Raw genomic sequence first — 12,981 nt, 5'->3', positions numbered from 1 at the left:
TTTGTCATTATGGGGTATTGTGTGTAGATCAGTGAGAAAAAAAAGTAATTTAATCAATTTTGAATTCAGGCTGTAACAACAAAATGTGGAATAAGTCAAGGGGTATGAATGCTTTCTGAAGGCACTGTATGTGATCGTATACAAGGTTTGAAATGATTATTTTTAGGTCAAATATTACATCTGTTTGGGCTTCTTGCGGTCATTTTGCAATCTAAAATGTATTTGTAATTATATTCCGACCCCCCGACCATCCGCTCAAGAAAAAAAGAAAAAAAAGAGAAAGCAACAGAAAGCATGAAACTTGCAGAAGCCCAAGTAATGGTCCAGAGTCTTGCACCTAGTGTCCATATTTCTGAAACTCCCACTCCCTGTTGTCTAGGGGGCACACCTACCTGGTCTTCAACCAACGGGAGATACAGTGGAAATGGAATGCATGATTGCAGAGGCCTGGTTAGCCTGGCACTCTATGCAGAGATCCCTCATGTGATTGCTACAGATGGCACAGTTGTCCACCACAATGTCCCAGGGCCAAAGTACCACTTCATTCCACTTCTTCACTTCAAAACGTTTCTTGCTTGCTCCACTATTCATGGCGCTTGGGGTATCAACATCCATTACTGCCGCCATTCTATCCATGCTGGCTTTCGTGGGCTACCTGAAACATGAAATATACAGGCTGTCGCCAATTTATTGTTGGGCAATTTGCCTAAATGGGTAATGGAACACTTCAACCACTACATTTATGTTCAACACTGTAGTTTTTTGTTGTTAGTGTGACATCACTACATCCAGCTGTTTCCTTCGACATAAGAGTCAAATTTTGAATGAAAACGCACCCTAGCAGGCAATTGTCGCATCTATTTTCTATATGTTGACAGAATAATAACAAAATCACTGGACAAGTGAATGGAAACATAGCTAGTGATAATTTCAATGGATATCAAGCAATATGCATTGTTGATTTTAGGACTGCAGATCTAGGATTGGACTTTTAGATAATAAAGAATATAATTACATGGACAGGAGGGGACCTGAGCCTAGATCAGCACTCTTACTCTTTATGAATACAGGGTCTGGCTCCCTCGTGTGCTTAGGGTCAGAAAAATTCAGTCAGAGATATTTTGCATATTTTATCAAGATGATTGATATACCTTTTAACACTTACAAACGCTCGACTACAGGAAATCCTGCATGGTCACAGAGATTGTTGCTAGTGCTAGTCTACATCATTTAAGTATATCTAATCTGCTCAAACCAACACTTCCTGGCAGGTGTGATGATGCTGATGGACTGTTTCCTGTTTTTACATTCTGCCCTACCTTGCACATCCCAAGGAATGTTTCCTTTTCCCTTCTGTCTTATTGTTCTGCAGCGCTGACATCACAATAGAGAAGGTATTTCTGACCTTCTATTTTGTTATCCTAGTACCACTGACCAGGTTCAACAGTTTTTCCACATACTAGACAATAGGCTAGACCAGACAAACAGGCACACACACACACACTTTATCACATCGCTGTGTGAAACTACACCAGCAGATGTCGCCTGAGGGATGTTACTTTTACACAGATTCAAACCACTGACCAATGTAATATTATATGCTGTTAATATAGGTGAAAATAGGTGATATGGATTGTTTGGGCTATTATTGGCATACATGTATGATAGATGGGGCTATGTCATTCATTTATTCATGTCCTGACATGATTATGCTATCTGTTTTGACAGTTGTCCCTACTAATTCTCTATAGCAACAAAGCCACCCTTCCTCTGTTGCGATGACACATATACCTAAACAAGGGTTACCACAGCCCCTCTCATCGCGTTCTGATTTTGGACATCACTTTTTTTCAGTTGAAAAGTACTTTCGGGAAGTTATGCGCCGGCAGCGCCGCCGCTGTCCTTATCCTTATTTGAGCTCCGGGCAAAGACAAACAGAAAACCTAACCATGTCGGATCACAAGTTCTAATGGAGACGTTAATACGTCCTGGAGACATCAAAAAGTCTCTCATTCTTTGGTCGTGTTCGTCTTTTCTGAGGATATCTAACTGCGTTCGGAGGTATCCCCCGTCGAAAAGGAATTTGATCATCGTGGGTGCATGTTGTGTGTACCTGTTTTTCGTGGTTTCCCAGGTTGGACATTCGTTGCTGCACCAGGATAGACGGTTGGGCAGACACGGGTACAAGAAGAGTCTGGGACTATACACTCTGAAGTTCGATGATGATAGCCCGTCGGAAACAGCCGACTCACCAACCGGTGCTAACGACGACTCTTTATTACCCTCAGTGGTTCCAACGCGGTCCAATGTGGTGTACATAACACTAAAGTCAAGGCGCATTAAACCATCTATTATGAGGGGAACAGTGAGACCGAAACTAAGGAGAAAAGCGAGGAGAACCAAACCCAATGAGGGATTTACGCAAAATAAAATTGGCACATTGAAGAGGGAGGAATGGAGACAAAAGCGCACTAACCGAATCGACATAACTTGGAAACAAATTAACACCATAAATCATGCAACAGGAGATGTAAGCTCGAATTTAAAGATGCAAACAGAACCTCGCGTCAGTTCTATCCGAATATACAGTGAGAGGGCACCGCCGTGGTTCAGCAAAGAGGACATTAGTGCCATGCGCTTTCTTGCTGATGGTAAAGTTTCGCATATTCATGAAGTGTCCCATAAGGAATTTATCCCCCTTTTGCTGTTTGAAAGCACATCATATTTGTCATTGATCCATTCTGACAAACAGAACGATTTCAAGGCACATAAAGTGTGTATAGGACAATGTGGAGTTATCAAAAGTCCAGTGGACACGAGCGAGGTTTTCGCTTTCCATTTGGATAGGGTCTTGGGACTGAACCGGAGCGTTGCCGCTGTCAGCAGGAAGTTTCCGTTTGTACAAGGTAGGCCCATTGCCCACCGACTAGGGTTGAAAAGCTACCGGAAATTTTCCAAAGTAACCGTGACCTTCAGTAATTTTGGTTATTAACAGAATCTATGGCAACCTATGGTACTTTTGGTAATTTATACTTGAATAACAAAAATTATAAATGTATGGTATTAATGTATTATATATTTGTCCTTATTGTCCATGGATTTGTTGTAGATAGACCATATGGTTCAAGAGAAAATACTTTAATTAATGAAAAAAGCATCTAATCAACAATGGCATTATTTTCCAATTAACTGTGCAACTCTTCCAACTATTGACTGTGTTCACAACTGCCACTAGTTTGAAGTCAAAACATGACGACAAATACATATTGACATAGTAAAATAAATATAAGTATAAAAGGAAATTTCATGCTAAAACCCTCATATAAAACACCAATTGTTTTCACTAAATTTATGGTTTATATTTAGGATAATGTTTTACAGATTTGTCATTCTATTTTTTTTTTTAATCATATTTATTTATTTCATATTTTACATGTGATAAGGCTAATGAGAGGGCCAGAGATTAGACACCTGTAATAATCTGAAGTACTCAAAAGGGCCACTAGATGTCTTGTGATAGATTATTTTACATTCTGTCCCTGCAGCAGTGAAGCATCACTTACCCCTGTTTAAAGATTTTGCAAATGAGCTAAAGGCGACCTGGGATTCCCCTCATTCAGCCAGGCCGGTGCTGCCATGAATGTAGACAGTATGGAGAAAGTGGGGCTCGATTGCACACTGCCGATGGATGGAAAGCTAGCAAGTTATTTATCTCCAGAGCCTAATAAGGGGGCAAATCCGAGCCTGGAGCTTCTGAATAAACAGTGCCGATTTTTTTGGTGGATCAGCAGAACAAAGTGTACCAGGTTGGGGGTGTGGTGGCTCAGTTGTTGAATGTGGTCATGATACTGCAGATGTATCATATTGATTTGCTGCAGGATCTAAATAAAACCGGTTTCAGAGCTTCTCTACGAAATCTGCATTGCGGCTCATTTTGTGCTGCGTCTGTCCTGGCTGTATGGAAAGGTACGGGGGCAATGGTGGTGGCTCAGCGCCACCTCTGCTTGACGTTGTCCCAGATTCCTGAGAGGGACAGGTGGATGTACTTGGAGGAGCCAGTTTCGCCAACAAGGTTGTTTGGCTCGGCTATGGAGTCTTTCCAGGCCCGTTTCGAGAAGAAACAAAAACAGGACTTCGCATCTACGGGTCCTTTTCCCCCGAAAATACTTTGTCGGGGGTGGCTTGGCAGTTCCCGAGGCATGAAGGAAAAGGTCCAGGCCAGAGGCTGATTGCTCCAGGCCAGGGGTGGCTTCGAGGTCCGTTTCTGAACGTCTTGGTTCTTTTGGGTAGTGGTGGATGTCTTGGCACAGTCACCGCGTTGGGTTTAAGGATAGCGGGGTGAAAGCAGACTTTTCTGCGGCGCAGGGGAAGAAGCAGCCCTCGCGACCCTAGCTGGATGCTGGGGGAGGGGGCATGTTCTCGAGGCCCTCCTCCCCAAGCGTTTACTGTGGCAATACTGCTCCCAATGGGGGCAAGTTACTTTTTGCCGAAATCCCCGATCCCGGTGTGGGGCAGGTATTAGAACAGCGGTACCACATTGCTTCTACCCAAGGTTTCTCTGTGTTCATGGGTATAGAGAGTGTGGTATTGTCCAAGTGTGGGCATAATAAACACAGTTCCTTCCCCACATTCAGACTCACGGTTGTTAAGGGTGGTGGATATGGAAACAAGTGTGACAGAAAAAACGAATTATCCCAGTCCTCAGGGTGGCGCTCTGCCAATTCAGAAGATAATGTGGGGAGACTGTCAGCATGCTCCGTCCAGTGGCAAGTATGTACAGTTTCACCATGGGTGATGAGGACTGTGACGAGGGGGTACGGTCTGTAATTTGCTGTGCGTCCTCCTCCTTTTGGTGGCGTCATTACATCAATGGTCCTCGAGGTGCTAGCGCTTGTCTTGAGAGAGGAGATTTACTCTTTCCTTCAAAAGCAGGCTATTCGGGTAGTTCCCGTGTCAGAAGTACACAGGGGCCACCCGTGTACTAGTACTTCTTAGTTCCCAAGAGGGATGGAACGTTGCATCCCATCCTGAACTTGCATGTTTTAAACAAGCACCTCAAAGTTTGCAAGTTCAAAATGCTCAGACTTCGCCGGCTATTGCAGTCCCAGCGATTGGTTTAGGTCCATGGATCTGAAGGAATGCGTATTTTCATGTGCTATACATCCTCCCCACTGAAAGTTTTGGATGTTTCATTTAGATGGTGTGGCCTATGAGTTTCTGGTGCGGCCTTTCGGGCTCTCCCCATTACCCACAGCTTTTCTATGGTGGTGGAAGCGGCTTTGGCACTTGTGCGGTGCAGGGGATCAGAGTATTGGTCTATCTGGACAATTGGCTGGTCATATTGGAGTCGAGGGAACAGCTGGAGCTCCACACTGCCATGCTGGTTTCCCATATTCAGTCTCTAGAGTTCATAGTGGATCACAAGAAAAGTTGTTTCGCTCAAGCTCTGCGCATCCTCCTATCTCTACGGAGTGGAGACTGCACCCCTCGGCGGTTGCCCCAGATATGGGACCGGTTCAGCAGGGCTGATGTAGGTCTTTACGAATCGTGAGAAAACATGCATTGTCGTCTTTTCTTCTTAATGGGGGATCTGGGCACTCCATTGGGAACGAATGCTTTGATGTGTCAGTGGCCTCAGACCCTGCTTTATGCGTTTCCTCCGATGGACCTGATTAAGGCCACCTTGGAGTGGCTCCACATTGGCCCAGACAACTCTGGTTTCTGGATGTCATGTACCTGTTGGGCGGGAATCTGTGGAGGAATCCATTTCATTGGGATCTATTGTCCTAGGCGCACGGGAGAGTTTGGCACCCATGACTAAAGATATAGGATCTATGGGTTTGGCTCCCGAAAGGTTGAATTCGATGGCTAGGGATTATAGGGCGCATGCGCCAACGATACAGTCGGCACATGCTCCCTCTACGAAAGGGTTGTGTACGTATAAGGGGTGCTTGTTTGAGGGTTGGTGTCAGGTTGAAGGAATGTCTCCTTTTCAGAGCTCTTTGATGGAATGAACTTATCACTCTTTGATTATTTGAATCAGCTGTGTAGTGCTAGGGCAAAAACAAAAGCATGCACCCCTTGGGGTCCCCAGGACCGATTTTGGGAAAGGCTGGTCTAAGCCTATGGCACTGACCTGGGACCAACTTGTGTGAGCCTCCTTTTGAACCATTGGAGTCTGTCGACCTGAAGGTCCTTTCCTACAAGACTGCTCTGCTCATGGCCTTGGCCAAGCACGTTGGAGATCACCACACGCTGTCAGTACACCCTTCCTGTTTGGAGTTCACGCCTGGCTACTCCAAAATTATGTTACGTCCTAATGCAGCTTTTCCTCCCAAGGTTATGCCTATTGTATGTCTTACAGGTCCCTGGCTTTCGAGCTGTTCGCTTTCTCACCTCTTCCATTTGTTTGGCCTGTGTCCAGTGCGAGGTTTACACACATATACAGATAGGACCAAGGAAATCCACGTTTGTGACCAGCTTTTTGTCTGTTTAGCCAATACAGATAGGGGTAGGGCGCTTTCGAAGCAGCATCTTTCTCATCGGATTGTAGAGGCCATCGGATTGTAGAGACCATCTCCTTGGCATATCACAGCAAAGGACAAGTGTTGCCTAGAGGTGTGTGTGCTCACTCCAGTAGGGGTGTGGCCGCTTCTTGGGCATTGTTCAGGGGCATGACATTTGGTGACATCTGTGCTACAGCGAAGTGGGGGTTCCTCACATTCCTTTGTGAGGTTTTATTGCTTGGATGTAACTGCTCCCAGTGTGGCTCATAGTGTTATGGCTGGTTCCTGTAGTGGGTGTTAGGCAGCGTACATGTTGCGCATTTATCCGGCTTGCCACAGTTCCCTGTGGGTTTGAGCCTTGGGCTGCCTTGGGGTGTGGCAGCGTGTAAAGTGTGCATTATCAGGGTTACCACAGTTTCTTGTGGATTTCAGCCTTGGGCTATCGTGACATCGTACAGTTTCCAGGTTCCTGCAGGTTCCTTCCGTGGTTCATCGACTCTATGCAGCATGCATGTGCCAAGTCACAACAGGTGTTCTGTTGTTTTGGACTTGCGGTTCCTTGTCTGAGTTCTGACATTTCAGGCTCGCAAGGTAAGTATTGTTCTTGGAACAGTGGGGTCTATGGATATGGGCTGCGGTGGCAGCGTGTCAGTGTGCTTAGCCAAGTTGCAGCAGGTTATGATTCCCTATATAAGGCTCTGGCAGTTCAGGCCTCATGAGGCTCTGACTGTTCAGGCTTCTCGGGTAAGTATTAAGGAAAAAGGTGGCTTCTGTAACCCATTTTTGGAGCTGGTGGAACCTTTGTGCTTGGGTAAGTGTTGGCCTTCCAGTTTGGTACTCTCTGACCCAGGTTGGGGCATGATTGTATGTCCCCATAGTATGTTATACCGAGTGTCCGATTGAAAGGTAACATACAGTTATGAAAATAACTACTGTTCCCTGAAGGAGGGAACCCGGTATAATATATTTTGGCCTCGCGCCATCAGGGCTCGTTGAAGAGCAGTACTGAATTGAGGAAATTCATGTGGCCCCAGGAAGGCGGAGCTTCGCCATCCATTGGCCCTTTGGGTGTGATTCTTCAGGTGAATATGATTGGTGATTGACTTCCCATATTATGTTATACCTCATTCCCTCCTTCATGGAACAGTAGTTTTATTCATCACTGTACGTTTTATTTGTCACATGCAGTGAAATGTTTAACTTGCAAGTCCTACCCAACAGTGCAGTATTCAATATTAAAATATAATGAATGTATTTGTATTTAGCTTTACGACTAGACTAATTTACATGTCAATGTTAAGGTGACAATTTAATAGCATATAGGCTACGTCACGTCTATCTCTTCCCAAATCAGCATTCCAGGAATGTTGTAGCCAATGTAATATTATAAGGCCAAGCATATTTGTGAGCAGAAGTATCAGCCCTGGAGCTGCGAGTGCTCGCTCCTTTAGCCAGCAGAGCATGCAGCTGTCTGAGTCCTCATAAGTCTGTGGGAGAGATTGAGAAACAGAGGTGCAAATGCATAACGCCATGATATCAATCCTCAAAGTGTAAGATCTTTAATCATAGCTTTGCACTGGCTATGTTTGGGCGTCAGTTGACGTTCTTTATACGGCCGCCCTTGACCCGAATTATATCTGTAGCCCTCATACGTATATTTGTTTCCCTGTTGCATTTTCGTGGTGTCTGGTCCTCCTCAACAGGAATACACTCATGAGCCTTCGTCTTCCTCCTCCTCAGTGTTGTATGCTAATGCTAGTTTAGCAGTGGTAAATTAGTGAACTATACATGTGTGATGACTAACCTTGTCTGGGACGTGAAGATGCTCTTTAGCTTAATGGACTGAATCTAGAGTTAACTCAAAGAGCCAACACAGACATTGCAGATATGGCCCATGTTCAAAGCCTGGTCGGTCACACTAACATTACCTCTGGATCCCCATCATCCCACAGATGGCCAGCCCTGCCCCGTGGTGCTGTGGGATGGTTATCTCTCTCCAGGCGACAATGCAGAGGGCCAGTCCACTGTGAGGATGACATGGGGGGAGTACCAGAGCTCCCTCAAACAGAGGTGCTGGAACAGGAACGTCACGCCCAAGCCTAACTCTGGCTGCTCCAGCATTCACCATTATGAGTGGAGCAAACTAGCCCTGTTTGATTTCCTGTTGCAGGTATTGTACGATCACACGTGTTTGGTCTTTCAAATGAACTACAGTGTTAAATGTCTTCAGAAGGAAGCTTGTCAAACTAGGACGCTGTTGGGTTGAGATAATTGGCAATGGCATCACTCTTTTGAGGTAATAGCTTAGGTGAATAATGTTTGTCTCTTCAGATATACAGCCGATTGGACCGGAACTGCTGTGGGTTCAGGCCTCGTCAGGAGGACGTGTGTGTGGAGCAGGGCCACCATCTGGAATGTGGGGACATGGACAGTTTGACGCTGGCCAACATCATCCACAGGGATCACGACCCCAGGCACTTGGTCTTCACTGAAAACAAGGGCTTTTTCGACCGCGACGAGGACAACTTGGACTACAGACTACTGGAGGGAATCAAGGAGTGAGTCCACGTCGAAATACAGTACCAGTCAAAAGTTTGGGTACACCTACTCATTCAAGGGTTTTTCTTTATTTTTACTATTTTCAACATTGTAAAAATAATAGTGAAGACATCAAAACTATGAAATAACAGATATGGAATCATGTAGTAACCAAAGAAAAGTGTTAAACAAATCAAAATATTTAGATTCTTCAAAGTAGCCACCATTGTCTTGATGACAGCTTTGCACACTCCTGCCATTCTCTCAACCAGCTTCAGTTGGAATGCTTTTCCAACAGTCTTGAAGGAGTTCCCACATATGCTGAGCACTTGTTGGTTGCATTTCCTTCACTCTGCGGTCCAACTCATCATAAACCATCTAAATTGGGTTGAGGTCGGGTGATTTTGGAGGCCAGGTCATCTATTGCAGCACTCCATTACTCTCCTTCTTGGTCAAATAGCCCTTACACAGCCTAACGGTGTGTCAGGACATTGTCCTTTTGAAAAACAAATGATAGTCTCACTAAGCGCAAACCAAATGGGATGGCATATCACTGCAGAATGCTGTGGTAGCCATGCTGGTTAAGTGTTTCTAGAATTCTAAATAAATCACTGACAGTGTCACCAGAAAAGCACCATCACACCACCTCCTCCATGTTTCACAGTGGGAACCACATATGCAGAGGTCATCCGTTCACCTACACAGCGGTTTGAACCAAAAATCTCAAATTTGGACTCATCAGACCAAAGGACAGATTTCCAATAATGTCCATTGCTCGTGTCTCTTGGCCTAAGCAAGTCTTCTTATTATTGGTGTCCTTTTAATAGTGAGGCACCAGATGCATCACCACAGTCCCTGGTTTGATTCCAGACTGTGTCCATGATTGGGAGTCCCATAGGGCGGCGCACAATTGGCCCAGCGTCGTCCGGGTTTGGCTGGGGTAGGCCATCATTGTAAATGAAAATGAGTTCTTAACTGACTTGCCTAGTTAAATAAGGTTCATGCAGTCTCTACTGAACAGTTTATGTTGAGATGTGTCTGTAACTTGAATTCTGTGAAGTATTTGTTAGGCCTGCAATTTCTGAGGCTGGTAAATCTAATGAACGTATCCTCTGCAGCAGAGGTAACACTGGGTCATCCTTTCCTGTTGTGGTCCTCATGAGAGCCAGTTTTATCATAGTGCTTGATGGTTTTTGCGACTGCACTTGAAGAAATGTTCAAAGTTCTTGACATTTTCTGGATTGACCTACCTTCATGTCTTAAAGTAATGATGGACTGTCGTTTCTCTTTGCTTATTTGAGCTGTTCTTGACATAATATGGACTTGGTATTTTACCAAATAGGGCTATCTTCTGTATACCACCCCTACCTTGTCACAACACAACTGATTGGCTCAAAAGCATTAAGAAGGAAAGAAATTCCACAAATGTTATTTTAACAAGGCACACCTGTTAATTGAAATGCATTCCAGGTGACTACCTCATGAAGCTGGTTGAGAGAATGCCAAGAGTGTGCAAAGCTGTCATCAAGGCAAAGGGTGGCTATTTGAAGAATCTCAAATTTGTTTAACACTTCTTTGGTTACTACATGATTCCATATATGTTATTTCATAGTTTTGATGTCTTCGCTATTATTCTACAATGTAGAAAATAGTAAAAATAAAGAAAAACCCTTGAATGAGTAGGTTTGTCCAAACTTTTGACTGGAACTGTATATAGACAGCATAGTGAATTGATAATTAGTCGGATAATACAGTGATTCTTCTGAATAGTACTATGGTCTTTGCAATATGACTGTATTATCTTACAGCAATATTACTGTACAGTGTGCAGAATTTTTTTATTCTCAACTTTCAAATCAGCAACTATCTACAATGTACCCCCTGCATACAATTTGTGGTTGATTCAGCTCTTAGTCTAGAGATTCCTCCCTGTTGACTTAAAACTGTGGGAAAATACTGCATTCTAACACGTAATCGCCAAGTGCATGCCTTTGTTAGGAAGTCTATTATACCCACCCATAGGCATGGTGACACACCCAGGGACATTCCCTGTGTTTCATCTTCATTTTGTGATTAATAAATCAGTGGAACAAACCACTGGGAGGACCTAGCGGAGGGACTTTCTGGCACTGACAGGTGTCACCTCTCCTCTTACATGGCTTGTAGTGATCTTCTTCAAAGCAGAGGCTTTCAACTGGATTTCACATTAGTTAAAGATTAGAAGGCTCCGGCCTGGATAATGTACTCTAGGCATGGGCAGAATTAGATTATATTACCTTGAATTACATTATGCCATTGTAGAATTTATAAATTTTGGGAGTACATCTTTGTTAATTAAGGAATATATTATTTCTTTGCATTTGCATATAAATGTACAGTATATGCATATGGATCAAACAGTTGTGGTCATAGTTTGTTAAACAGTTACTGACTATCCAAATAGATCTAACCAAATAGTGTTGCCAACTGTCCAAGTAAATTAAATTACCAACCTCTTCTCCACCCAGGCTTCCAGAACAGGCAGTGGCTGTGTTGATGAGCCAGAAGCTGAGGGAGAAGCTCCTCCAGTCACTGTTCCTGGATCAGCTGTACTGGGAGAGCCAGGGAGGACGGCAGGGCATCGAGAAGCTCATCGACGTCATTGAGAGACGGGCCCAGGTTCTCCTAACATACATCAATGCCCACGGTATCAAAGTGGTGCCCATGAATGTATGACGTCACAGGGTTTGGAAAAGGAGAGAAAATGGAGAGTAGATATAGACATGGAATTTGATCTTCCACAAAGACCAAGCCATTTGTAATTTTTTTAAGTTCCCTTTCCGAAAGCCAGAAAAACAACTTCCATTCCTCGAATCAAAATATTTGCCAGTGAAAGAACTACCAGGGTCTCGAGGGTTTTCACTCCAACAGGACATACTGTATTGGTTGATTTGGTATCAAGCCAGAATCTCACAGCTCTGAATTGTCAAGATGAAACATTACTCTTAGTATTCATTATACAAAGTGGCTACAGTTCTGTATTCAATAACCCACCAGTCTTACTGTAGTCTTTTGCTTTGTTATTATAATATTTAACGTTACTCATCTCTAGTATAACTGTAATACAGTAAACAATTATTTTTAGCATTTCTTTGGGCCTTATTCATGTACCATAGTGCTCCTCCGACTTCACCTTACAGTAGCCTACAACTCTTTGATGGTTTAACATCTGTCTAACTTGCCATAAGAAAAGGACATTAGTTAGAAATTATGTTTCATTTGTACCGCTTAAGATGTTAGTCCTCCAACATTACCAATTTCATTGTTTATATTTATTTTAATATTATTTCAAATGTTGATCAAAAAATACATGTAAATGAAAATAAATGTACTTTTACTTGAAATACATCAGACTTTGACCCAGAAACAAATTAGCATAACATATACAGTAGGCTGCACCCTCTCTGGTCTTTCAACCATTACATCATCAGCCTTAGTGTCAGACAAATCAAGGACAGAAATAGTTGGTGCCTATGAAACATGAGCCAAAGCACTGTGTCTGTTTTGCAAGGCTGTTATAAACAGGGTCTTGCGATTGAGGCTATATAGACTATGAAGCTTTGTGGGGTCATTTTCCATGTCAGTGCCGGGAGTAAGAGCGGTTGTTGTTTTAACTCCTTTGAACCCTCATTAACACAGCCCTCAGTGTGTGTTTTTCATGGAGGGCCCCACTCTTTCCCAGTTAGTTTCAATGAGTCTAAGCCAGTGCTTCCAGGCTCACACGCATACATATCTATACCTCCATTGACAGTTTTCCCCTGCCTCTTTCTGCATATGGGTGGCAAGTAGCCTAGTGGTTAGAGTGTTGGGCCAGTAACCGAAAGGTTGCTAGATCGAATCTCCAAGCTGACAAGGAAAAATCTGTTGTTTTGCCCCTGAACAAAGCAGTTAACCCACT

The 12,981-nt window shown here is 43.8% G+C and overlaps 1 protein-coding gene and 1 pseudogene across 1 annotated transcript; one reads left to right on the top strand and one right to left on the bottom strand.

Moving 5' to 3' along the window:
* Window positions 1–235: 235 nt before the first annotated feature.
* Window positions 236–646, bottom strand: LOC139572517 (E3 ubiquitin-protein ligase RBX1-like; annotated as a pseudogene).
* Window positions 647–1,835: 1,189 nt separating this feature from the next.
* gask1b (golgi associated kinase 1B) lies at window positions 1,836–12,434 on the top strand. The gene is made up of 4 exons (XM_071399036.1): window positions 1,836–2,906; window positions 8,459–8,676; window positions 8,838–9,064; window positions 11,552–12,434. The coding sequence occupies exons 1-4, from the start codon at window positions 1,970–1,972 to the stop codon at window positions 11,757–11,759; spliced, it is 1,590 nt and encodes a 529-aa protein (XP_071255137.1). The 5' UTR covers window positions 1,836–1,969; the 3' UTR covers window positions 11,760–12,434.
* Window positions 12,435–12,981: the final 547 nt, after the last annotated feature.

Source organism: Salvelinus alpinus, chromosome 4 (assembly GCF_045679555.1).
Source record: "Salvelinus alpinus chromosome 4, SLU_Salpinus.1, whole genome shotgun sequence".
Lineage (NCBI taxonomy): Eukaryota > Metazoa > Chordata > Actinopteri > Salmoniformes > Salmonidae > Salvelinus > Salvelinus alpinus.
This window is presented reverse-complemented; position numbering and strand designations above follow the sequence as displayed.